Consider the following 25488-nt stretch of genomic DNA (forward strand, 5'->3'; position numbering starts at 1 on the left):
GAGGATGTTTACCAGGATGTTGCCTGGTATGGTAGAAAGATCGTATGAGGAAAGGCTGAGGCACTTGGGGTTGTTTTCATTGGAGAAAAGAAGGTTTAGGGGTGACTTGATAGAGGTGTATAAGATGATTAGGGGTTTAGATAGGGTCGACAGTGAGAATCTTTTTCCACGTATGGAGTCAGCTATTACAAGGGGGCATAGCTTTAAATTAAGGGGGGGTAGGTATAGGACAGATGTTAGGGGTAGGTTCTTTACTCAGCGAGTCGTGAGTTCATGGAATGCCCTGCCAGTAGCAGTGGTGGACTCTCCCTCTTTATGGGTTTTAAGCGGGCATTGGATAGGCATATGGAGGATAGTGGGCTAGTGTAGGTTAGGTGGGCTTGGATCGGCGCAACATCGAGGGCCGAAGGGCCTGTACTGCGCTGTATTCTTCTATGTTCCATGTTCTATGTGTGCTAAAGTGAAATCAAACTTCCCTCTATGAGCTCATAAATCTCTCTAAGGCTGAATTTTGATTTCCATTACAATGGATATATGTAGTAAACATAATTGCAGCAATTGAGAGTGCTTCAGTTTATAAAGTGGAATACGGATATGGCATTTGTCCCACTTACCTGGCTGACCTTGCTGCGGTGGAACCTGGCCTTGCATACCCTGTTGGTTAGACCCACTTTGTATTGACACCTGTGCTATATTTGGACCACCCTGGAGACTAGCACCTGGCACGGGCTGACCTGACGAGACTGGTCCACCTTGGGGAGTTGGTCGAATTGGTTTGGACAATCCTTTCCCAAATCCAATAGCTGCCAATAAAGCATTGGTATCAGCTGGGTTAAAGGTCTGCTTGTTCTGACGGGAAGCTAGAGAGAAAAAAAAATGGAATGTTCAAATGTTGATGTTTTTATTACCATTAGGCTTCTTTACATTTAATTTACTCTTGATTTTATAGCATTGTTGTCTTTAGATGAGATTTTTTAATATGGTTTTATGGTCAGCATATTAACTACTGTTGCATTGTCTTTCTATGAGTAAATTTTGATGTTTCTCTTACCCATTCTTTTCTGAAATTGGAGCTTATGCTGAGCTAATAAGACCCTGACAGGGTTACTGTCTGGTGTAAGATAAACAATGGCCAGTTAGACCAAAATGGATCAAAATTGTCAGATTAGATTAGATTAGATTAGATTAGATTAGATTACTTACAGTGTGGAAACAGGCCCTTTGGCCCAACAAGTCCACACTGACCCGCCGAAGCGCAACCCACCCATACCCCTACATTTACCCCTTACCTAACACTACGGGCAATTTAGCATGGCCAATTCACCTGACCTGCACATCCTTGGACTGTGGGAGGAAACCGGAGCACCCGGAGGAAACCCACGCAGACACGGGGAGAACGTGCAAACTCCACACAGTCAGTCGCCGGAGGCGGGAATTGAACCCGGATCTCTGGCGCGATGAGGCAGCAGTGCTAACCACTGGTTTGTCACAGCCAGTCCAGAGCCCATCCTCATTCACTACCCACATATCAGCGTTTCCAGAGTGATGAGTGGACAGAAATAACGAATTGAACACTAGGCCAAGCAAGAAACTTTTATTTGCAACATCACTGAGTGCACTTTGCTTGAGACTGGCTACCTCAACAAAGATCACGGCTTAAACCTGGAACTGTCCTACTCTATAAAGTTCACCATTATACAATGCACTCCCTTTATTGACTAGGCTTAATCAGAATATGCATAAAATACACCAACAGCGCCTATCATTACACAATCATTTTCTCCACACTGAAAAATGATAGACTAAGATATTCAGAAATAACATAATTGTGCCTGTTGCTGAACTTAATATTAAATTACCTTGTTTTATTCACCTGCTTCAACTGCCATAACCAGCCTAATTATGACACTACAGATTTCCTTTTGATTGTCAGAATTTAACATTTAGCTCACATGACTTCATTAAATTTTAATTTCATGTAGGTACATTAAGGCCATTAATCTGATGCTAAAATGCATAAAGAGCAATTGCAAACGCGTGCACAGATTTTACTAATGTTCCTACTAGGCTACATTCATGACCAAATGCACTGCAGTCTGATAAATATAGCACAGTTACAGGGAGCAACCTGAGTGGCCTATGTGTATGCATGCAATCTTAACGATATCATGCATTAAAATCAGTAGGCCACACGCAAAAATAAAGCTAAGAGAGAACACTGGTATCAGTCTAATTTGTGGTCACAAACAAATGAAGGCATTTTATTGTTCACAATAATCTTGCCTCAAATTCACTAATAAATACTTTTTGCATCAATATAAAAAGCTTTAGCAGCTAGCTATTTAGCAGCTGAGTAGCTTTGTTGCATTCTCTTGAAGGCTGGTAAGCTAGTCACATATTAGGGATGATCAGCATTTTCTCTTAAGTGTATTACATTCGTAGGCAGCAGAAAGAACCATTGTCAAGAAATAAAGAACCAACATTTATAAATCATTAACTCTAAATCACTGTTGTAGCTCAGTTCAGGAATGTTTTTCCAATCAACATTTAAGAAAAGGTATTCCTTCAGAGATGCTAGGAGATATAGGAGCTCACCACAGACAGCATTTCAATGTTTTCACCATAGTGGCTTGATCTTACCATGAACATTCAGATTTAAAATTCAATTGAATGAGATGTAATAAGCTCATATTCTGATTCTATGCTATGTATTTGGATACTTATCAGGATTTCAGACCATATTTCAGATGCTTTCATGAAAATACCATAGAAACAATTGCAAAATTCTTTACTTTCCCCTTTATTTATTACAACAACAAAGAATGTGTTGCATACCTCCACTCTCAGACTCCCGTTCCTCCCGAGTGTTGTTAAGTTTGTCAAGTAAATTGCTACACATTTTGTTCAATGACTGGATGTGTTTCTGTGGTGAGGGAAAATAAGCAACTTAAAATAATATAGAAATATTATTTTATCTTGTGTCCGTGGTATTAGATACTAAGCTTGACAACTTGTATTTAGCTTGTTCCCTTTATTGCAAAGCGTTCAGGTATAATTTTACAAATTAGGAATAATATACAGTGGATACACAAAGTAGAAATAAAAAAAGGGGAGGTGGGGTGGGGCACTGAAATGAGGAACTAACCAGTAGAAAAGGGACTGAGTAGTAAGTTTCCAAAGCAGGTAGTGTGACAGGGAACTGGGAAGTGAACTAACCTCCATGGCAGTGAATGCATGGAAATTGAGAATCCGACGAGAAAGCTAGTTACAGAAGATCTGTGAAGCATCTAAAGCTGTAAAGTTCAAAAAGTAGCCATAAAGCAGGGATGCATGCTTGGGCACATGGAGGTGGTGGATCTTGACGAGGATTGATATATTGCAACTTGTGGGAAAAATGTATTCTGTTAATTCCTTAGCCAAGTTCAAATGTCAAATTGAAGTAGATGAAACCAGCTTAGATGGAAATTAAGAAATGAGGTCTTGAAAGCTTAAGGCATGCAGGTAGGTTTCAGCAGCAGGAAGGAAGATGATAATTAAACTGAAGGAGAAAAGTGGGTTTAAACATAGAACAGTACACATTCTGAAGTATGTAGACCTATACTCAGTTGTACAGAGCTGCAAACTGTGGTAGTCCAGGAGAGGAAGTCAAGAGTACAGAAAATTATTCAGGCTATTGTGCTGGCTGCCTGAAAGAGGCATATAATTAGTTCTGGTCCCTTTGATCTTCTCCCAGAGCCCTGCAAATTGTTCCTTTTCCAAGTATACTGTAAATCTGATTCCCTCCTGTAAGTTGCGATTGAATTTGTTCCTACCACCCTTGATTCAGTTCAAGATGCAGGGAATGGGTAAATATTAACTGAGGAATAAATGAAATACATTTTATTTAAAGCTTAAATATTGGAAAAAATAAACAATAGAACATAACAAATTGCAATTTTAGAGACAACCTTTCCCACTTTTACATACAGATGATCACTAAAATTCCAGTCCTTCAACTTTTGGCTGCATAGGCCACTCACCATCCTCTCCAACCAAAGCTCTCCTTAATAACCTGACAAGAAGAGACTTTTGTTTCTTCCTCTGCACTTATACCAAATTAAGTGCAGAGGTGTTTCCCTGTGGTCTTCCTGCAGCGTTGTTTAATTGATCATGTTGGACAGGATTGTCATTAGAATGGCATGTGATTTCTTCACGTGGCCAGTTGTCATTTCCTGCTTGCAGTTAGCCAATTCTACTGATTTGTTTCATTACTAACAAACTACTAATCACTAAATAGAAATTAAGCCATACCTGAGCTACATCAGGTGCTAAGCGTGCTGCCTCTGTACTCAATTGCTTCTCCTGTTCTTCTACTTCTGGGTCTGGTTTGGTTCGGAGATGATCAGGAACCACCTCATGACTGAAAACAGGAACTCGACCCTCTGTTAGTTTCTATAATAAAAAGACAATGAATTTAAAAAAGGTGGTATTGGTCACAGAGCCATACAGCACAGAACAGATTCTTCCGTCCAAGCAATCCATGTTGTACATAATCCCAAACTAAACTAGTCCCACCTGCCTGCTCCTGGCTCATATCCCTCAAAACCTTTCCTATTCACGTGCTTATCCAAATGTCTTTTAAACATTGCAATTGTACCCAGATCCACCACTTCCTCAGGAAGTTCATTCCACACACGAACCACCATTTTTGTATAAAATTTTCCCCTCACAGTTGAAGCATTTTTGACACCTCACGTTCCTGAGGGTAAAATACGAATTTTAAAATTTAATTATGTCTCCTCAAACAAATATATGAACTGCTTTTCTGTTACCTATGTAATGTAACCATTTCTTCACTATATTATGCAAGCTCAAATGTTAATTTGTTCAAAGCCCTAATTTTGGACTTGCAGATTATATTCTAACCTTCAAAATGTCTTCAACTGGATTAACTTGTATTAACATAAAGGAAGGTCATGCTTGTGAGCTTTTGCACATCAAGATATTATAATTCAATTTTACAGACAATGAATTTTTTTTAAAAAAAGATTGGTTATTATTTTGTAGGCAAATATGGCAGCCAACTTTCATACTTTGAGGACCCAAATGACAATGAGATGAATGATTAGTATTAGCTAATGCATAGAGGACTTTGGCTCATCTTATTTGGAATGGTGTCATAAGATTCTTCATGTAACATCATGGAATTCTTTACATTAACACAAGCAGGCATTCAGGGCCCCTCAACATTCCATTGAGAAGCCACTGTGACACTATGAACTGCCAGTATACATTATGTGTTCAAATCCTGAACTTGGGCTTATGACTTTTGAGATGATCGATATAATTAAACTCCCTCATAATGTGGTCACTCACTTTGAAGCAGCAAAAAAAGGAACAATATTTCAGCTTTCATAGCTTTTTGACTGCTTGGTGTTTTAAGTCTAATAATGCATTGTCAGAAAATATGTTGCCTCTGTTATTTTAAGTCAGTAAATTTCTGAAATTGATTCGGAACTTAACATCCAAATGTATTCCCTCTTCCTTTAAGACTTGCACTATGTTCTCTGACGTCTACTGTCGGATTTTATTTTAATGTCATACGTTAAGAGTGGCAAACAACTCAGCCGCGGTGTTTTACTGAGCTGGAAAGAGCTGCTGGTCAGAGCAAATGTGCTCTTCTTGGAGACTGAAGACATGCTTCTCGACTGGCATTCTGTGTTGCAACTTAGGATTGCACATTTTCACGTCTGTAACATCCCCTGACTGTCTCAGTTTGCCTGCTGTTGGAGATCCTCACCCATTCTCTCATTACCTCCAGAGTTGACTGTTGCAATGTACTTCCTGCTCAACGCCCCCCATTCTACCCACTGCGAGCTGGAGGTCATCCTAAACTCTGATTACCGTCTCCTTACTCGTACCAAGTCCCATTCACCCATCAATCCATCCCCCTTGCTCTGACTTAAATTGGTTCCCAGTTAAACACGCCTTGATCTTGGATTTATCAGCCCTGTTTTCAAATTCTTGACCTTCACGATCTCTGTAACTACCCTGCAATCCCTCAGATATCTAGCATTCCTCTAATCCTGGTCTCCTTACCACCCACTTCATTCCAAGGGCGAACGTAGTTTAAGGTGCCTGGGTTCCGAGCTATGCGGTTCCACCATCCCTCCAAGCCGCTTTGCTCTCTTCCCCTCTCCCACTTTTAAAACCAACTTCTCTGAGCCACCTTGGTATCCTGTTCACTATCAAGTTTTGCTTTCAAGTGCTGCTAAGGAGCACCTTTGGACTTTGAACTTCCTTCCATGTAAAGACAGGGTAGCCTGGGTTTGTAATCATAAGGACTAGTTGGTGCTCTGAGGAGAGGGGTTCAATTTCCATCAAGGTAACAGAGAGAATTTAAATTCCATTAATAAATTCTGGAAGTTAAAGCCAGTTGCAGTGACCATGACAACTGTCAGTAAAGAGTGCACAGTGGCTCAGTGGTTAGCACTGCTGCCTCACAGTGCCAGGGACCTGGGTTTGATTCCACCCTAGGGTGGCTGTCTGTGTGGAGTTTGCACATTTTCCCTGTGTCTGCATGGCTCTGGTTTCCTCCCACAATCACAAAGATGTGCAGGTTAGGTAGATTGGCCATGCTAAATTGCCCCGTACTGTCCAAGCCAGGTAGGTAAGCCATGGTAAATGTGGGGTTACAGGGATGGGCTGGGTCTATTGGGATGTTCATCAGAGGTTCAGTGCAGACTTGATGGGTTGAATGTCCTCTTTCTACACTGTAGGGATTCCATGATTATATTTGAAGCTATTGAAAGAATAAATATTTTGGGCCTCATCAACTTTAGGTAAAATTTTTCTTTAATCATATGTGGGATGCTGTTCGGAGGGTCAGTGTAGACACGATGGGGCCAAATGTGCACTGGAGGGATTCTAACATTTCAATAACTGGCCACTTTCACTTTACAGAAGTTCCAAATCAACCTACTAGAAAGATATAGATTTACGATTAATTTTATTAGCAATACAATCTGACTTTTCCATTGTTTAGTCTGATTATGAAATCTGTGCTATGGGTGATTTTATGAAGTGCATTGAAAATGCTATAAAGGATTGATGGGTAGAAGGCAAAAGGTTCAATCTGAGTTCAGCAGTTCTAATGGGATAGAGTAACAGACTAAATATGAATTTGAATTCACAATATGACACAATTGCTTGAAATAATATTCAAAAATTATCATGCCCTACAACGGGGAATTTGGTTATTAAGAAGCTCTTTAGGGCAGCACGGTGGCTCAGTGGTTAGCATTGCTGCCTCACAGCACCAGGGTCCCAGGTTCGATTCCAGCCTTGGGCGACTGACTGTGTGGAGTTTGCACATTCTCCCCGTGTCTGCGTGGGTTTCCTCCGGGTGCTCCGGTTTCCTCCCACAGTCCAAAGATGTGCAGGTTAGGTGGATTGGCCATGCTAACTTGCCCGTAGCAATAGGTGCATTAGTCAGAAGGTAGTGGGTCTGGGTGGGTTACTCTTCGGAGGGTCGGTGTGGACTAGTTGGGCCGAAGGGCCTGTTTCCACACTGTAGGGAATCTAATCTAATCTGTAGGGAATCTAATCTAATTCTAAAGGAAGAATTAGAAGCCAGGTAACTCTTCATAGTGATTACTAACATTTCTCTGGTTCTGCTCAAGCACCGGAAAATGTGCCAAGTTACCTCACACTGAGGGGAAAAAGTGTTTTTTAAGGAACTTTTACTGGATACACGTATTATAAATTACCACTCAATGTTTACTGCTTGTCTCTGTAAATCATATTATTAGTTCATGGGATATGAGCTGGCTGGGCCAACATTTATTGTCCATCACTAATTTCCCTCAAAGTAGAGGTGAACTGCTGTCATGTTTATGACTTACAAAAGCAGTTTACATTAGTCAGAATGAATTACCCAATCCAGACCAAGTAAGTGCTGAAAGCTAAAGAAAAATGCAGTCATTTATTGAAGCTATCACTGGGTCAATTGCACGTGAAAATCTATAATCTAATTTTATGCTGCAAGCTTGGGCAATGAGCTAATAGTTCACATTCTTAACTTTGTTAATAACGGTCATCAGGAAACACCCCCCCCCCCCCCGACCAAACTCTCAATCATCAAACTGACTACGGTTTGAAGTCCAGAATGCTGAACTGTAACATCTTGTGATTCCAGCAAAATTAAATCTCTACTTTCACGTTTCAATCCAAATAAGCTTCATTTCCTGTATTGAATACAGATTTTGTTGTTAACCTATTTGACTGGCCCATTTCATAATTTGCTGAGTTTATTAATTAATTGAATGTAGATGGCGACAATTAACTGTAGATTCACATGAGCTTCTTTAAATATGAACAGATTGACCTGTGGTAGTTGATTTTGTCTGTAAAAGCACATAAAGGTGGACTTTGTTGAATCATTTACAGCTAAGTTTTCCAGATTACAAAACATACTTTATTTCTTTGTTCTCAGTTTTCCACAATACTGCTTTCTAAAATTAAAAGGGAATGCACACCCATTACCGAAAAACAGTTGCTCAGCATTAAAGGATCCTGCTCATAAACTAAAGACACAGATGGAGTGAACTGCACCCATAGCTTGTGAAAGACTGTTCATCAGCATCCTGCTACATGTACTTGAAAAATAATGGGACATAAAACTCCTGAAGCAAATCTAGCATTTTGTACAGTGACGGGAAAGCAAGAGGAGATACGGTGAGCCAATTGGCCTCTTCATCATCCCTCACATCATTTCAATATGCCACAAGTAACTCTGCTTCTCTTGAATTCCTTAGCATGCAAAAATGTATTGGTCTCTGTTCTGACAAAAGGAAATTGACCTGAGATGTTAACTCTGCTTTCCTTTACATAGATACTACGTGACTCTGAGCTGCATTTGTTATTATAATATATTACTGCATTCATAACCTACCATTAGTTCATCATCACGGTCAGGAGAAAGCAGCAATGGAATGATGACTTGATTTCTTAACAGTGGTGTTTTTTCATTTCTCAGGAGCTTGTTCAAAGTGTTCAGCTGGCCAGATACCAAGGCAAAGTTATCCAATACTGAAGGCCTGCAGTAGATGCAATGCAGGTTAGGCAAAGGCAGTTTTGGGAGAACGTACAACAAATTGTTAAAGATAACAATAAAAACAGACAATTTTGGAAATACAGTGGATGAATCAAAATTTGAAGAGATCAAAAGCTAGGTTAATATTGTTTAATATAAGCCATCAGAGTTGCAAGTTGAAGATCCAGGTAGTAAGGATGTTAAGCAGAATATATTTTATTGGGGTTCACCTCAAACTAAGTCTAATGGGTTAAAGATAAGCCCATTTTAGGACTGAACACAAGAAAGAAAGGTAAAAGTCAAAAATTTGCATGCAGACTTTGTACAGAAGCTCAAAAAGTGCTTGACTGAATATGGTAATGAGGAGTGGGGCAACAGTCAAATCAGTTGACAAGAAAAGATTTTTACATAGTGCCTGTTAAAAGCGCCAAACATCTCAAAAGATCTTTACTGTTAATGAAGCAGATTTAAAATGTACTCCTTGTTGTAATATAGGAAACATGGCAGCCAAATTGTGGAACAGTGCTACTAAACAGCAATGGGATAATGATCAGAGTCTGTTTTTTTTTGCCTATAATGGCCAGAATACCTGGGAACAAGCACCCTGTTCTTTTAAAAAGTAAAAACTTTGGATGCTTTACATTGACCTGAGGGGATAAAATGGGCCTTGGTTTAACATCTTATCTGAAATACAGTATTCCTGACATTACTGGAGTGACAGCCTTGATTTTTGTGTTGCTGTTTTGGAATGAGACTTCCGACTCAGAGGGGGACATCCTATCAACTAAACAATGGCTCTCATGATAAAACACAAGATTGTGGTTGATACACAATCTAACCATAAAGTGTTCTAGACTATCATAAAACTAGTAAGTTGTGAGAAAAAATATACTTCATTGAATGCGAACGTGTGAGGATCAAGAACCAGAGGGCACAGTCTTAAGGTGCTATGCAAAAGAAGCAAATGTCAAGTGTGAAAATCCTTTCTCATACAGTAATTAATTAGGTCTTGCAAAGGATTGCCTGCAAGTGTCGTGGAAGTAGATTCAATTGGGGTACTCAAGAGGATTTTGGATGATTATTTAATTTGAAACAATGAGTTATGGGGAAAAGAGATTGGCAGTAAGTTAAAATGCTCAGAGAACTAGTGCAGATATGATATCCAAGTGGTTTCCCTTGGCATTATAATGATTCTGATTCATGCACAGAATTGATCTCAGCAGTAATTCTGCCAACAGTGGCCACTTCAGTTCCCACATTCTCTTACATACAGACCAACTCAAAGAGAGACAAGTGACTATACACTCCAAGCAATTGCACAGCATAGAACAGATAGACGGAAATCTTACCAGTTCATTCGTTCAAATTCATTCTCTAATTTGAGGATGAAAGCTGCCAAAGAGCTTTTCAAATCAGCCACCCGACTGATAATGGCGTCCACAGATGCCTCCAACTGCTTTTCTTCTTGTGGCTATGGAGAGTTTAGATTAGATTCAGATTAGATTAGATTCCCTACAGTTTGGAAACAGGCCCTTCGGCCCAACAAGTCCACACCGACCCGCCGAAGCGTAACCCACCCAGACCTATTCTCCTACAATTACCCCTTCACCTAACATTACGGGCAATTTAGCATGGCCAATTCACTTGACCTGCACATTTTTGGATTGTGGGAGGAAACCGGAGTACCCGGAGGAAACCCACGCAGACACGGGGAGAATGTGCAAACTCCAGTTACATTGAACTTTTTTTAAGATGCAGCATTTTTTTACAGAACAATTCACTATGAACATTCCTTCCTCTAGTCACACCGATCAATGAATTTATAGGTGGATGGCTCAAAACATGAAATTCAGACATCTGATTATTGGAAAATCTTTAGTAAGGCTTTTCAGGATATGGAAAGCATGTGATGAACAGTATTTTGCCAAACTCCTTCTCTCTTCTCCTCTTACCTCACTCTTGGTTGACTCCAGAGCTGTTGCTATACCTAGGCATCGAATGCAGGTTGTTCTGCTTCATTTATGAAGATCTGACCAGTAAATTCTGGAAAACTCCATAGAATTACAGAATCCATACAATGTGGAGGGAGGCCATTCGACCACACCGACCCTCCAAAAAGTATCCTACCCAGACCCTCTACCCTATCCCCCTAACTCCACACTTACCATGACTAACCCATCTAGCCTGCACATCCCTGTACACTACAGACTATTTAGCATGGTCAATCCACCTAACCTGTACATCTTTGGACTGTGGGAGGAAACCGGAGCACGCAGAGGAAACCCACACAGACATTAGGACAACGTGCAAACCCCACACAACCAATTCAACTGTTGGGGCACTTGGTGCAATCTATAACTAAACATGCAACTGCCAACACAATAGTGTTCAGAATTGGGAATGATGGCTGATATTTTCTCCCTAAGCCCACAGCAATAGAACCACATATAGCAACAAACAACTCTGCTAATACTAAATGAAACCGGAATTAAGCTTGGGACACATAAGACTATATGCGTCAGTAACACAATGTTTTTGCAAAATCACTCAATTGGGAAGCTCTCTCCTTTCATAGATAACATGCCCTGAAAGTGTTATCTTGCCGCAGTGACATGAATCATCTTTCCTGGTACATTTAATGAGTTTGCAAGGTTCATTAGAAAGTTAATTCTTTGTCTGCCTCAATCGTTCTTACCAGTGATCGCAACAGCATTAGACTTTCTAAATTTTATTATGTGCCTAAAAAATTCCAACCATCTTGGAATATTTTGATCTTTTGGTCTCAGATTTTGCCAGTACCCTTCATTTGTAGTGCAACTTCTACAAGACATCTTAATTATCTGGTTAAAAAAAACACAACTACGCAAACTCAATTCTTCTCCATATTGCTTTGCTGACCATCCAATCCCTGCTTCCAAATATCAGACCTGGTGTGACAAACCATTCTAAATTGTGATTTTGTTTCCGTGGCGAATCAATTTTCTTTATTTTTTTGAAATGCATCTTCCAGGCATTCCAATCCTTCAATTTATTTCTGGGGTCAGACTTTATCTTTCTAACGTCAACATAATTTTGAGGTGACAATTAATCAATTGGTTACATTTTTATTCTTATCTTTGATCTTGTATTCTGGCCTGATTTTTCATTTTGGACATGAGCAGAGTTTTTGGTTTACAAATTTATGGTCATTCCTTTTTTTTCTAATGCTCACTCACTACTCTATCCAAAGTCTTGTGCCGTTTATCTTGTGTCAGTAATAATCATAGTTTCATTGGCATTTTGTACCTTATTAAGGTTGTACCTTCTAATTTGGGAGTCACTGAACACTTTACTTTCTGCTACAACTTTTCTAAAGAATGTCTGTCGCACTACTGCTTCAATACTACCCGCTTAACCTTCTGTCAATGTCATTTTAAGCATAAAAGGTGTCATCAAAATGCAGCCTAGACTTGCTTTTAAGAACAAGGTTCCCCTGTAGTTGGTGCGTGTGGATATATTTAGTTACCAATGCAAATTTGGTTTTTAAACATTGAACGGAGATGTTCATTGACAACACTTCAAAACATGCCCATGCCATCCAACTATTTTCCAAACCAACCAATGGACTTGTACATAACGTTAATGATGCCATTCTTCGGCTACAGTACTTCTTTGAAATGTACCCAACACAACTGATGATATTGTGTTACTTCCTCTCTATCTTATATAGCTCTTCATCCATGAAGAATCCAAACACCGACAACTTAATGGATTTCTAAAGATAGTGCTAAACAGTAAAGCTCACTTCACTAGAACACCATGGGAATAACAATCCACATAAATTGTACAAAATGTAAATCAATGAAGAATGAATGAAGAAGATTGATAGGTGACCTTACTGAAACATGCCAGTTTTTGAGCACTTACCTATGAAATCCCTAAGAGAGGGTTTCCCCATTTAGGAGAATCTACATTCAAGTGGTGTAATCACTAAGTAAGGGACCACTCATTTAAGAGAGATAAGGAGGAATTTCCTTTCTGAGGGTAGTGAAACTGGATTTTAAAAAAATGATGTAGAAACTGAATCCTTAAGTACATTCAAACTGATATGGACAGATTTTCAAAAAAATAATCAGTCAGGGAATCAAGGATTAAGGCAAAAAGGCATAAAAATGGATTTGAGGATTACCTCATTCAATGGAGATCAAATGGCCTACATTTGCTCCTACTCTTATGGTCGCTAAAGTGTATTTCATACATCACTAATACATTTGTTGACACACCTTGTCAAAATAACTTAAGATGTTTTTGTTTAAAAATGTAAAACATGATGAATTTCATAACAAAGAAACAAGTTTGTCAAACTGAATCAATTTCAGTTCCTGACAATAAAATGCACTCCTCACAGCTCCTTGGTGTTTACTAACATCCCACACATTTACACTTAAAGTATTTACAGAATTTGTATAAAAGTATGCATCAGCTTGTAGTACTCTTGACTGAGTGTTTAGCTTGGTCCCTCTCCAGATATTAAAGCACAAAATCTAGGATAACACCCAGCGCAGTACTGTCAGAGGTGGTGTCTTTCAGATAAGGCGTTAAGGATCTGAACTATTGGATGAACGCCTAAAAAATAAAGCATCACGAGAAAAACAAGTATCATCCCCAGTGCCCTGGACAACAATTATCCCTCCGCTAACCTCAACAAACACTATCTGGTCACTATCACTAATTAGAGACAAAAACAGAAATTGCTGGAAAGGCTCAGCAAGTCTGACAGCATCTGTGGAGAGAAATCAGAGTTAACATTTTGGGTCAAGTGACCCATCCTCAGTTTCGATGTTCTCTGCCATTAACTGTATACTTCCCTCTTGCATGTGTCCCAAAAGACTTTATCTCACGCTTGTCTGGATTAAACTCCATTTGCTATTTCTCCACAAGTTTCCAATCGATTTATGTCATAAAACCCCTTCCACACTCTCGATATCTTCCACAGATGCTGCCAGACTTGCTGAGCTTTTCCAGTAATTTCTATTTTTGATTCTGCACAAATGGATTGCTGCATTTCCAAGAGAACTATAGGGGCTACACTTAATTTTGCTTATATCTCATTTTTAGCATCTGTAGTATTTTTCTTTCAGTGTAAAATACTGTAGAAATATATTAAGACTGAAATAGTGAAAAATATTTCACTAACAGACTTGCATTGATAGCACATAGAACAGTATAGCATAGCAACAGGGCCCTTTGGGCCAGCATGTTTCTGCCAGCTATGATGCCATTCTAAATTATTCGCGTCAGCCAGCTCATAGTTCATATCCCTCCATACCCTGCCTGTTCATGTGTCTGGCTGAATACCTCTTAAAGTTGCTAACGCATCTGCTTCTCCCACCTCCCCCAGCAGTGCACTCCAGGCCCCTACTGCCCTGTATGAAAAACTTTCCATGCACGTCTCCTTTAAACTTTCCCTGTCTCAACTAAAACCTATGCTTCCCCTAACATTTGATATTTCCATCTTGGAAGGGCTTACGCCCGAAACGTTGATTCCCCTGCTCCTAGGATGCTGCCTGACCTACTATGCTTTTCTAGTGCCACACTTTTTGACTCTGATCTCCACCATCTGCAGTCCTCATTTATTTCCATCCTGGCAAAAGACTCCAATTATCCACCCTATCCATGCTCCCCTATTTTTACATACTTCTATATAAAGATTCAAAGCTCGCTAATACTTCTAACAAGTTGCCCCTCAGCCTCCGATGCTCTAGTGAAAACAGTCCAGTTTTGCCCAACCTCTCCTTATAGCTAATACACTCCAATTCAGAAAACATCCTGACAAATGTCTTTTCCAACTTCTCCAAAGTCTCTACATCCTTCCCACAGTGTGGAAACCAGAATTGCACACAATAGTCCAAAAGTGGCCTAACTAAAGTCTTAAGTCTTATACAGCTGCATTATGATTTGCCAACTTTTATACTTAATGCCCTGACTGACGAAGGCAGGCATACTGTATGCCTTCTTTACTACCTTATTCACTTGTGCTGCCAATTTCAGGAAGCTATGGATTCGGAATCCAAGATCCCAGATCAATGCTCCTAAGGGCACTGCTATTAATTATATACTTTCCTGTTGCATTTGACTTCCCTAAATGCATTACCTCACATTTGTCTCGATTAAACTCCATTTCACCCCCAACGTTTCCAATTGATCTAAATCATAAAGTCCCTTCCACACTCTCTACATCTCAGGAAGTGTTTGTGACATTTTATTTTGAAATCAAATGACATTGCAGATGCAGGAAATGAAGTGCAGTCAGTGTTGCAATGTCAGAAATACAACAGCCAAATTTGCACAAAGCAAAATCCCACAAAGTCTTCGCATTTTTACAACATGGAGCAGCACGGTGGCTCAGTTATTTGGCACTGCTGTCTCCTAATGCCAGGGAGGAGAAAGTGAGGTCTGAAGATGCTGGAGTTCAGAGCTGGAAATGTGTTGCTGGAAAAGCGCAGCAGGTCAGGCAGCATCCAGGGAACAGGAGAATCAACGTTTCGGGCATAAGCCCTTCTTCAGGAATGGGACAGGGACACAGGCTCAATTCCACTCTCTGGCAACTGTCCGTGTGGAGTTTGCTTGTTCTCCCTGTGTCTGCATGAGCTTCCTCTGGGTGCTCCAGTTTCCTCCCACAGTCCAAAGATGTGTGGGTTAGGTGGATTGGATAAGCTAAATTGTCCATTCCTGATGAAGGGCTTTTGCCCGAAATGTCGATTTTCTTGCTCCTCGGATGCTGCCTGACCTGTGCTTTTCCAGCACCACACTAATCTAAATTGCCCATAGTGTCCAGGGATGTGCAGGTTAGGTGGGTTAGCCATGGGAAATGCAGGGCTAAGGGACAGGGGTCTGGGTGGGATGCTCTTCAGAGGCTCGGTGTGGACTCGATGGGCTGAATGGCCTGCTTCCACACTGTAGGGTTCTATGATGGAAAGAGGCCCTATAGCCCATCATACCCATGCTGGTCATGAAGAATTTATCCACTCTAATCCCAGCATTTGGCATGGAGCCTTGTATGCTATGACATTTCAAATACTCATCTAAACACTTCTTCAATGTTTTGAGGATTTCCACTTCTACCACCTTTCTGGACAGTGAGTTTCAGATACCCACCACCCTCAAATCCCCTATAAGTTTCCTGCTTACGGTAAACTACACCCTGGTTATTGATTCCTCTGCTAAAGGGGAAAAATTTCTCTCCATCTACACCTCAAAACTTTAAACACCTGAAACAAACCTAGCCTATCTTGCCTCTCTTCACAGCTGAATCACTCCAGCCTGGGCAACATTGTGGTGAATCAATTCTGCAGAAGGATCACTGGACCCAAACTTTAACTCTGCTTTCTCGTCACAGATGCTGCCACACCTGCTGAGTTTTCCCAGCAATTTGCATTTTCAATTCTGGTGAATTCCTTCTACATGCTCTCCAGTGCAATCTCACCTTTCCTAAAGTGCGGTGATCAGAATGCACGCAGTACTCCAGCTGTGGCCTAACTAATGTTATACACAACTTCATCACAGTCTCCTTGTTCTTGAAGTTAATGCTTTGACTAATCAAGGCCAGTGTCCTCTAAGCCTCCTTAACCACCTCGTCTACCTGTCCGGTTCTCTTCAAAGTCTCTAGCCCACAAATGCCACAATGAGCTGAGGGCTGAAGGTCTCCGAGGTGCAGGAAAACACAATGAATTCAAGAAGAGAAACACGAGGGGAAGCAATTTCCTCCGACAAACAGGTTACTGTGAGGGTTGAGTTCAATGTACCAGGCTGGTCCTGCAACTGCCAGAGGAAGTGGTGGCGACTGGTACAATTGCAACATTTAAGAGGCATTTGGATGGGTATATGAATAGGAAGGGTTTGGAGGGATATGGGCCGGGTGCTGGCAGGTGGGACTAGATTGGGTTGGGATATCTGGTCGGCGTGGACTGGTTGGACCGAAGAGTCTGTTTCCATGCTATACATCTCTATCTCTCTCTGATTCCTGTTTCTTACCTGCATGGCTGCCTCGACCTCGATCTCCCCGTTTCCGGTTCCGGGTGGCGGGAGGTCAGGGGTCAGAGGGGGGAGTGTGCGCGGCCGTTTGGGTGGAGGGGGCGGGGCTAGGAGATGAACCGTGAGCGACAGAGAACTGCGATAGTCGGCGACAGGCGGCGGGGCGGAAGGCCGGCTGGCCGGAGGGCATGAGAGCGGCCATCGAGCATGTCCGGGGGAGACAGAGACTCCGAGGTAAAGGGAGGGGGACCGGCGGCCGCCCCGGGGTGGGGGTTGGAACTGGGGTTGGAGGGGATGGTGTTGTGCGCTGTCAGTGAACATGAAGGTGCCCGGGGGGGGGGGTGAGACACCCCCTCATACCCCCCCGGGGGGTGGGGAGTGAGACACCCCCTCATACCCCCCCGGGGGGTGGGGAGTGGGGAGAGACCTGCACAGCCAGGTCTGTGCAACCCTGCCTTCTGCACACAGCCCCTTCCTTATTAAGCTTTATTTACACAGAATTTACGTCTCTCCCTCTGATTATGTTTTTTGTTGTTGGTGTTGGAGAGTTAAAGTCCAGTGAGCTGCACATAAATAAATACGTGCTCTCTCTCTCTCTATTTTGACAACCGAAATGACAGCTCCAGTGTTTGCTCTGGGGGAGGTTGCTGTGTCATAAGTGAGCTCCAGGTTTCATCAGCAGACCCACCTTTGGAGAGTACACTAGAGATAAATAATATCCCATTGTCTCCAATGTTGCTAAAAGTTGCATTCTTAGTGATGGGCCTGGCCAGTGATGCTCACATCCCATAAATCAGTAAATCTCAAAGCGTCTTGTAGGGACGTGCATTCCCTGTAGATGCTACCTGTTGTTAACAGACAAAATTTGAATTGCTTCCTGCCCAAACAGCTGCTTACATCATACTATGGCATTTTGGCACATGTTGTCAGGTTCTAGACGCATTAACCTCGTTTGTAAAGTTCTCAATTTTTCATAGTTGTGGAGTTTAACATTCATATTGGAGAACTTACAGAGTGAGATATATCTAACTAAAGCTAGTCTGTAGATGATAAGAAAACAATATTAAAGTATAGCATGGGCAGGAGCTAATTTTTACGGAACAGTCGTATAATTGATCACGTGACACACTGGCAAAAATGCAGCAATTGGAATCCAATGAATTTTAGGGAAATATACGTGGTGAGTATGTGTTTTATGTTTCGAAATTTCTTTTGGAGATTTGAAAAGGTATTTTTAAGTGGAGCTCCAGTGCCACATTAATATCATGTCTTATGACAAAATGTTCCCTGTATCTAAAACAGATTGGCTTTGTGTCACATTAGACCTGCAGGGTAACAACTCTGATTCTTTAAAAATACTTCTTTGCCTGTCTGAAGAGTGCATTGTTTCATGGAATGATTTGTTTGGATAAAGAAGTATGGTTCTGAATATCAAGGAAAAAATAGAGGTAGTAAGTTCTCTGTTGGGTTTAACATGAACTGTTAATTTGTAAGAAGTATGGAAAGACATGGGAAGATATTAGCATTTCTAATAGGAAGTAGGTATTTGATTTAATAGCCTTTTTCTAGTTGAAGTATAATATGGACTTTCCTGGAGTCCCTAATTTGCTTAATTTTATAATTTAATTTAAAGAGTAAAGTAAACAAACAAAGGAGCATGCCTAGAAAGAAAATCATCCAAATATCATTGTTGCAAAATCATGGTATCCAAGTACTTATAGTTTTATTAATGTAAGTTCTATTATATTAGAGCCTCTGGTGACCTAGAACACTAGTTTCAAGTCATTATCTTTTTTTGACAGGTGGAAGAAGCAGGACAAGTTTTCCTGCTTATGAAGAAGGAATATCGGATTTCCCGCAATGTGAGATTAGCTTGGTTTCTCAACAGATTGAATCAAAACATTCGACCGATGTCAAAGTCTGAGCTTGTGAGTGGTCCCTGTGACCTGTTTGTGAGCAAATGGATGAAGTAAAATAATGGGACCCTAATGTAGCATATTCATCTTTGCACAAAATGCAAATTGCACTCTCAGTACATTGGGAGAAAATTAGATGGTCATTTTTTAGCTTAAAATATTTATTTGTCACAAAAGTATTTTTAGGTATTTGTTGGAATAGATAATTACACTAATGTAATTGTTCTCTTGTTTTCCTAAATGACTGAGAAACGAACTCATTATTTTTTTTCTGCTCTCTCCCACTATTAGCCCAAACCAGACACTGAGGCCAATTGAACTCAGTGAAGTGAAAAAGTATATGATTTATGAATTGAAATTGGACTTCCTTGGCTTGATCAGGGATAGGCAACATGGTTTTGATAGAGGGAAGTCATGCCTAGCAAATCTAAGGAGTGACCAAGTGTTTGGATGAGGCTAAGGCATTTGATGTAATTTGGTCTGCATGGCTCAGTTTGATGCAATAGAATGCTGGTAACCAATGAGTCAACATGCAAAATCACTTGATATAATCCACGATTTTAGATTGGTAATATACCAAAAGCATGCACTGATGGGAGTTCCCAGGAAACCTGGAATTTATGTCCTTCCAGTTGTTAATCCAGTTCCCTTTGAAAAGCCACAATTGAACCTGTATCCTCCACAGTCTAAGGCAGTGCATTTGAAATCAGAACCACTCTCTGCGTATTAGTCTTTTTCCTAATTTTTTTTTGCTAATCAATCTAAATTGGTGTTGTTTGATTTTTGCCCTTCTGCTAATGGAACAGGTTCTCTCCAGCACTGCCAAGATCCATCTATAACCTTTTTCAGATACTTTGGCTATCAAATCTCCTCTTAATCTTCTGTTCTCTGAAGAGAACAGTTTCAACAACTTTCATTTGTTCTGAAATCCTTTATTCCTTTATACTTTATTACAGTTGTATGCCACTGTGATCCATCTTACAATTACTGTTTATCTCTTACAGAGCAACTCCAGCAATGAACTGGATGTTCTCAGTGTCCTACCAAAAGGCTGGCAGCCAGATGAATCAATTGCTAATCAAATGTACCAACTGGTACCCTCAACCCATATTACCTTCCTTGCTCAGCGATACCGCTTTGTTATTGAACTGGATCTCAGTCCGTCTACAGGGATTGTGGTAAGTAATTGTTGCAATTGGTGGGAAGACAGGAGGCAGCTCAGTGGTTAACATTGTTGCCTCACAGCACCAGGGACCCAGATTTGATTCCAGCCTTAAATGACTGTCTGTGTGAAGTTTGCATGTTCATCCCGTGTCTGTGTGGGTTTCCCTGGCTGATTTGGTTTACTTCTACAGTGCAGACATATACAGGTTAAGTTATTTGAATAAGTTAAATTGCACTGTCGTGCCAAGGTATGTACATTCTAGGTGGATTAGCTAGGTAAGGGCAGGGTTATGGGGATAGGGTGGAGGGCTGGGTCTGGATGGGGTGCTCTTCTGAGGGTCAGTGTAGACTCGATGGGATGAATGGACTCTTTCCACACTGCAGGGATTCTGTGATTAAATTTGAAGCTATTGAATACATCTGAATACATATTTTGGGTCTCATCAAGTTTAGCTATAATTTTTCTTTAATCATATGTATAGTTTTAAAATACATTATTTCATGAGATTGTTGGTGCACTGGCTGGATCAGCATTTATTTCCCATCTCGAATAGACCTCGAGAAGGTAAGCTGTCTTCTTGAACCACTACCGTCCATGTGATTTAGATGGATTTTACCCAGTGATCTTGAAGGAGTGGCGACATGGTTCCTTGTCAGGATGGTATGGGCTTAAAGTGGAACTTGCACGTGGTTGAGTTCCCAAGTATCTGTTGCCCTTGTCCCTTCTAGGTGGCAGAGGTCATAAATTTGGAACGTGTTTTCTAAGGAATCTGGATGAGTTCTAAATAGTATACAGTACAGCAACAGTGTTTCATGGCGGAGAAATGAATATTAAAGGTGGCGTTTGATTGGTCAATCAAGTGGGCTGCTTTGTCCTGAATGGTGTCCATCATCTTGAGTTTTATTGGTACTGCACCAATCCAGGCAAGTGGGAAATATTCTGTCACATTCCTGACTTGTGTGTGTAGATGTTGGACAGGTATTGGGGAGACAGAGTGAGTTACCTCTCTCAGAACTTGTAGCCTCTGACCCACTGTTGTAGCCACGATATTTGTATGATTACTATTATGACCCCTTGAATGTCGTTAGGGGAGGATTCAACGATGGTAATGCTGTTGAATGTTAAGGAAAAATTGTTAGATTCTCTTTTGTTGGAGATAGTTGTTGCCTGGCGCTTGTGTATTATAGATGTGCTATTTATAAAGCTCCACACAACTGTCGAGAGGCTTCACACAGACTGAGAAGCATGCCCGCACGTTTGGAATAAAAAGGGAGTGCTTGCACTCTGACTGTATTGTAGGCACCCAAAAAATCATTGGGCAATTGAGGACCAGATATGTCGTCAATTCAGTAAGCCATGTAAAAATAATAGGGTAAAAGAGGGTTTCAACTACCCCATATTAATTAAAATAATCATATAGTATCAAGGGTCTAGTGGGGGTAGATTTCTTAGAAAGCTGTTCTATATACATTTCATGTCAGCTACAGATGGTCCTACAAGTGATGGTGCAGTGCTGGCCCTAATTCTGGGGAATAAAGCCAGACAGGTATGATAGGTGATGATGGAGGAGCATTTTAGTGATAGCAACCACAAAATTTTATGTTTTAAGCCTTTTATGGCAAAGGAAAAAGATGGTCTACTGAAAAGGTCTTTAGTTTGAGGTAAGGCTGATTTTTTTTTTTAAAAAAAGGCAGGATTTGGCCAAATTAGATTGGGAATAGTGACTTGATGGAAAATCTACAGCAGAACCATGAGACGAGTTCAGAAAGGCACAGGGTGGGGAAAGTAAAGGCCCAACATGTTCTCTTTCGGGTGAAATGTAGGAGCAACAAGCCCAGAGAATCATGGATGCCTAGGAACATTCAGGACTGGATTAAAAGGAAAAGAGAGACATATTACAGGTTCAAAGGGAGCAAAACAATGAAGACTCTGTAGGAGTATAGAATGTACACGGGCATGGGGAGCTCCAGAAAACAATTAGGAGAGCAAAGAGGGAGCATGAAAAGGTGCTGGTGGGCGAGATGATGGAGAATCCCAAGATATTCTACAAGTTTATCAAGGAGCAGAGAATAGATAGGAAAAGAGTTGGACCTATTAGAGACCAAGGGGGTAATTTGTGTATGAAGATGGAGTATGTTGGTGGAGTACTAAATGAGTACAGTATGTCACTTCTGTCTTTACTTGGGAGGAGGAGGAGGAGGAGGAGGAGGATGCAAGTACAGAATTCAAGTAGATGGACTGTGAAATAGTTGAGTAAATTGTTATCAGAAGTGAGAGGTATTGGAGATTTTGGTGGATGTAACAGTGGACAAATAGTCAGGTCCTGATGAGTTGAATGCCAGCTTGCTGTGGGAGATGAGGAAGAAAATTACAAGGGCCCTCACCCACATATTTAAATTGGCTCTGGCGCCAGGTAAGGTGACAGAGGACTGGAGAATAACTAGTATGGTTCTCCTTTACAGGAAGGGTGGTAGAGATAGACCAGTGAATCTAACACCAGTGGTTGGGAAACTATTGGAGAAAATAGTGAAGGAGAAAATGAATCTCCCTTTAGAGAAGCAGAGTTTGATCAGGAATAGCCAGCATGGCTTTGATAGAGGGAGGTCATGCCTAGCAAATTTAAGGAGTGATCAGGTGTTTGGATGAGGGTAGGGCATTTGATGTAATTTATATGGATTTCAGCAAGGCCTTTGACAAGATCTGACATGGGAAATTGATATAGAAGGTAAACGTTCATGGGATCCACAGTAACCTGACAAGTTGGAGGCAAACATGGCTTAATGACAAGAGACAGAGGGTGGTGCTAGAAGGATGTTTGTGTGACTGGAGCCCAGTGTGCAATGGTATACTCCAGGGGATCAATGATGCATTGCTTATTGTTTGTGACCTTCATAAATGATGTAGATAAGCATTTTGGGAGGGATGATAAGTAAGTTTGCGGATGACAAAAAAAAATGGCTGAGTCGTTGACAGTGAGAGAAAGGTATTAGATTATAAGAGGGTCAGGTGAGCAGATCAGTGGCAGATGGAATTTGAAAGAAGGGGCAAGACGAGGGATTACTCAATAAATGACAGGATACTAGGAAGCTCAGAGGAGCAGAGGAATCTTGGTGTGCTTGTTCACAGATCCATGAGAGTGACAGGATGGCTTAATAGAGTAGTTAAGGCATAGGGGAAACTTGTCTGTATTATTCACGGCACAGATTATAATAACAAGCTGGTCATGACAGAGCTGTGCAGAATGTTGGTTCAGCCACAGTTGGAGTATTGTGTGTAGTTCTGGTCACCTCTCAATGGGATAGATGTGCACTGGAGGGGTTGCAAAGGAGATTCACTAGGATGTTGTCTGAGAGAGCGCTACCAAGAGAGCTCAGGTTGTTTTTGTTGGGGTGGAAAAAGTTGAGGGGGCACTTGATAGAGGTGTATGAGATTATGGGGGGCAAGGACAGAGTGAAAAGAAAGCAGCTGCTCCCCTAAGTAAAAGTGTCAGTAACAAGATTAGATTCCCTACAGTGTGGAAACAGGCCCTTCAGCCCAACTAGTCCACACAGACCCTCCAAAGAGTAACCCACCCAGACTCATTTCGCTCTAACTAATGCACCTAACACCATCGGCAATTTAGCATGGCCATATCACCTGCCCTGCACATCTTTGGACTGTGGGAGGAAATCGGATCACCTGGAGGAAACCCACACAGACACGAGGAGAATGTGCAAACTCCACACACTCAGTCACCCAAGGCTGGAATAGAACCTGGGACCCTGGTGCTGTGAGGCAGCAGTGCTAACCACTGAGCCTTCGTGCCGCCCCACAAAGGGGTACAATTTTAAAATAAAATTGTGAAGTAGGCTTGAACAGAGCAAGATTGGTGAAGTTGATGTGCTGGACATTTTGGCAAACATTAAGATTGATAAGTCCCCAAGGCCAGACCAGATTTATCCTAGGTTGCTCTGGGAAGTGAGAAAGGAGTTGCTAAGTCGCTGGCTAAGATCTTTGCTTCCTCACTCTCCATGGGAGTAATGTCGCAGGATTGCAGGGAGGTGAATGTTGTTCCTCTTTTCAAGAAGGGCAATGGAGTAATTCCTGGCAATTACAGTTCAGTCATTCTTACATCTGTGGTCAGCAAGGTTTTGGAAAGACTTCTGAGGGATAGGATTTATGACTATTTGGAAAAGCATAGCGTGATTAAAGGCAGTCAGCATGGCTTTGTGAGGGGGCAGGTCATGCCTCACAAATCTTACTGAATTCTTTGAGGAGGTGACGAGACAGGTCAATGAAGGTCGAGCAGTTGATGTTGTGTATGTGGACTTTAGCAAGGCATTTGATAAGGTTTCCCACGGTTAGCTCATTCATAAAGTCAGGAGGTATGGGATACAGGGAGATTTGGCTCTCTGGATTCAGAATTGGTTGGCTGACAGATGGTGGTTGTAGATGGAAAGTATTCTGCCTGGAGATTAATGGTGAGTCGTGTCCCGCAGGGCTCTGTTCTTTGGCCTCTGCACTTTGTAGTTGTTATAAACTACTTGGATGAGGACGTTAAGGGGTGTGTTGGTACATGTGCTGATGACACAAAGATTGGAAGTGTTGTTGATAGTATCAAAGGATATTGCAGGCTGCAGCATGACATAGCCAGGATGCAGAGCTGGGCTGAGAAATGGCAGGTGGAGTTCAACCTGGATAAATGCGAAGTGATGCATTTTGGAAGGTCAAGCTTGAATGCTGAATGTAGGATTAAATACAGGATTCTTGGCAGTGCAGAGGAACAGAGGTATCTTGGTGTTCAAGTGCATGGATCTCTCAAAGTTGCCACCTAAGTGGACAGGATTATTAAGAAAGCATGTGGTGTTTTGGCTTTCATTAACAGAGGGTTCGAGTTTAAGAGCTGCAAGGTTTTGCTGCAGGTTTTGCTGCAGAATACTTTCCATCTACAACCACTCTCTACCTTCTGTCACCCAACCAATTCTGAATCCAGAGAGCCAAATCTCCCTGTATCCCATACCTCCTGACTTTAGGAATGAGCTAACCGTGGGAAACCTTATCAAATGCCTTGCTAAAGTCCACATACACAACATCAACTGCTCGACCTTCATTGACCTGACCTGGAGGCTTTGGAGAGGGTGCAAAGAGGATGCTGCCTGGATTGGGAGGCTTGTCTTATGATGAGAGGTTGACTAAGCTTGGACTTTTCTCTCTGGAGAGGAGGAGAACCTGAACTTAAGGGAATTTATATTTGCCAGGATTTGGTGTTGGAGAGACTGTTAGGTCTGAAGGTTGATAAGTCTCTGGGGCCTGATGGTCTGCATCCCAGGGTACTGAAGGAG

General features: G+C 41.3%; 2 protein-coding genes across 10 annotated transcripts in view; one reads left to right on the plus strand and one right to left on the minus strand.

The window, feature by feature from the left end:
- Window positions 1-17162, minus strand: part of med8 (mediator complex subunit 8) — a 27613-nt gene extending 10451 nt beyond the window's left edge. The window contains exons 1-6 of the mRNA XM_043698924.1: window positions 17087-17162; window positions 10423-10544; window positions 8933-9077; window positions 4291-4431; window positions 2836-2923; window positions 615-860 (exon numbers count right to left, since the gene is read on the minus strand). Coding sequence (XP_043554859.1) covers window positions 615-860; window positions 2836-2923; window positions 4291-4431; window positions 8933-9077; window positions 10423-10544; window positions 17087-17092 — 748 coding nt within the window. The 5' untranslated portion in view covers window positions 17093-17162. The remainder of the gene's footprint in view (window positions 1-614; window positions 861-2835; window positions 2924-4290; window positions 4432-8932; window positions 9078-10422; window positions 10545-17086) is intronic.
- Window positions 17163-17212: 50 nt separating this feature from the next.
- szt2 (SZT2 subunit of KICSTOR complex) overlaps window positions 17213-25488 on the plus strand; it is a 257630-nt gene continuing 249354 nt past the window's right edge. For all 9 annotated transcript variants that reach the window (XM_043698914.1, XM_043698920.1, XM_043698917.1 and 6 more), the window contains exons 1-3: window positions 17213-17320; window positions 18889-19014; window positions 20007-20180. In XM_043698914.1, the coding sequence (XP_043554849.1) occupies window positions 17294-17320; window positions 18889-19014; window positions 20007-20180 (327 nt within the window). In that variant the 5' untranslated portion in view covers window positions 17213-17293. The remainder of the gene's footprint in view (window positions 17321-18888; window positions 19015-20006; window positions 20181-25488) is intronic.

This window comes from Chiloscyllium plagiosum, chromosome 11 (genome assembly GCF_004010195.1).
Source record: "Chiloscyllium plagiosum isolate BGI_BamShark_2017 chromosome 11, ASM401019v2, whole genome shotgun sequence".
NCBI classification, from domain to species: domain Eukaryota; kingdom Metazoa; phylum Chordata; class Chondrichthyes; order Orectolobiformes; family Hemiscylliidae; genus Chiloscyllium; species Chiloscyllium plagiosum.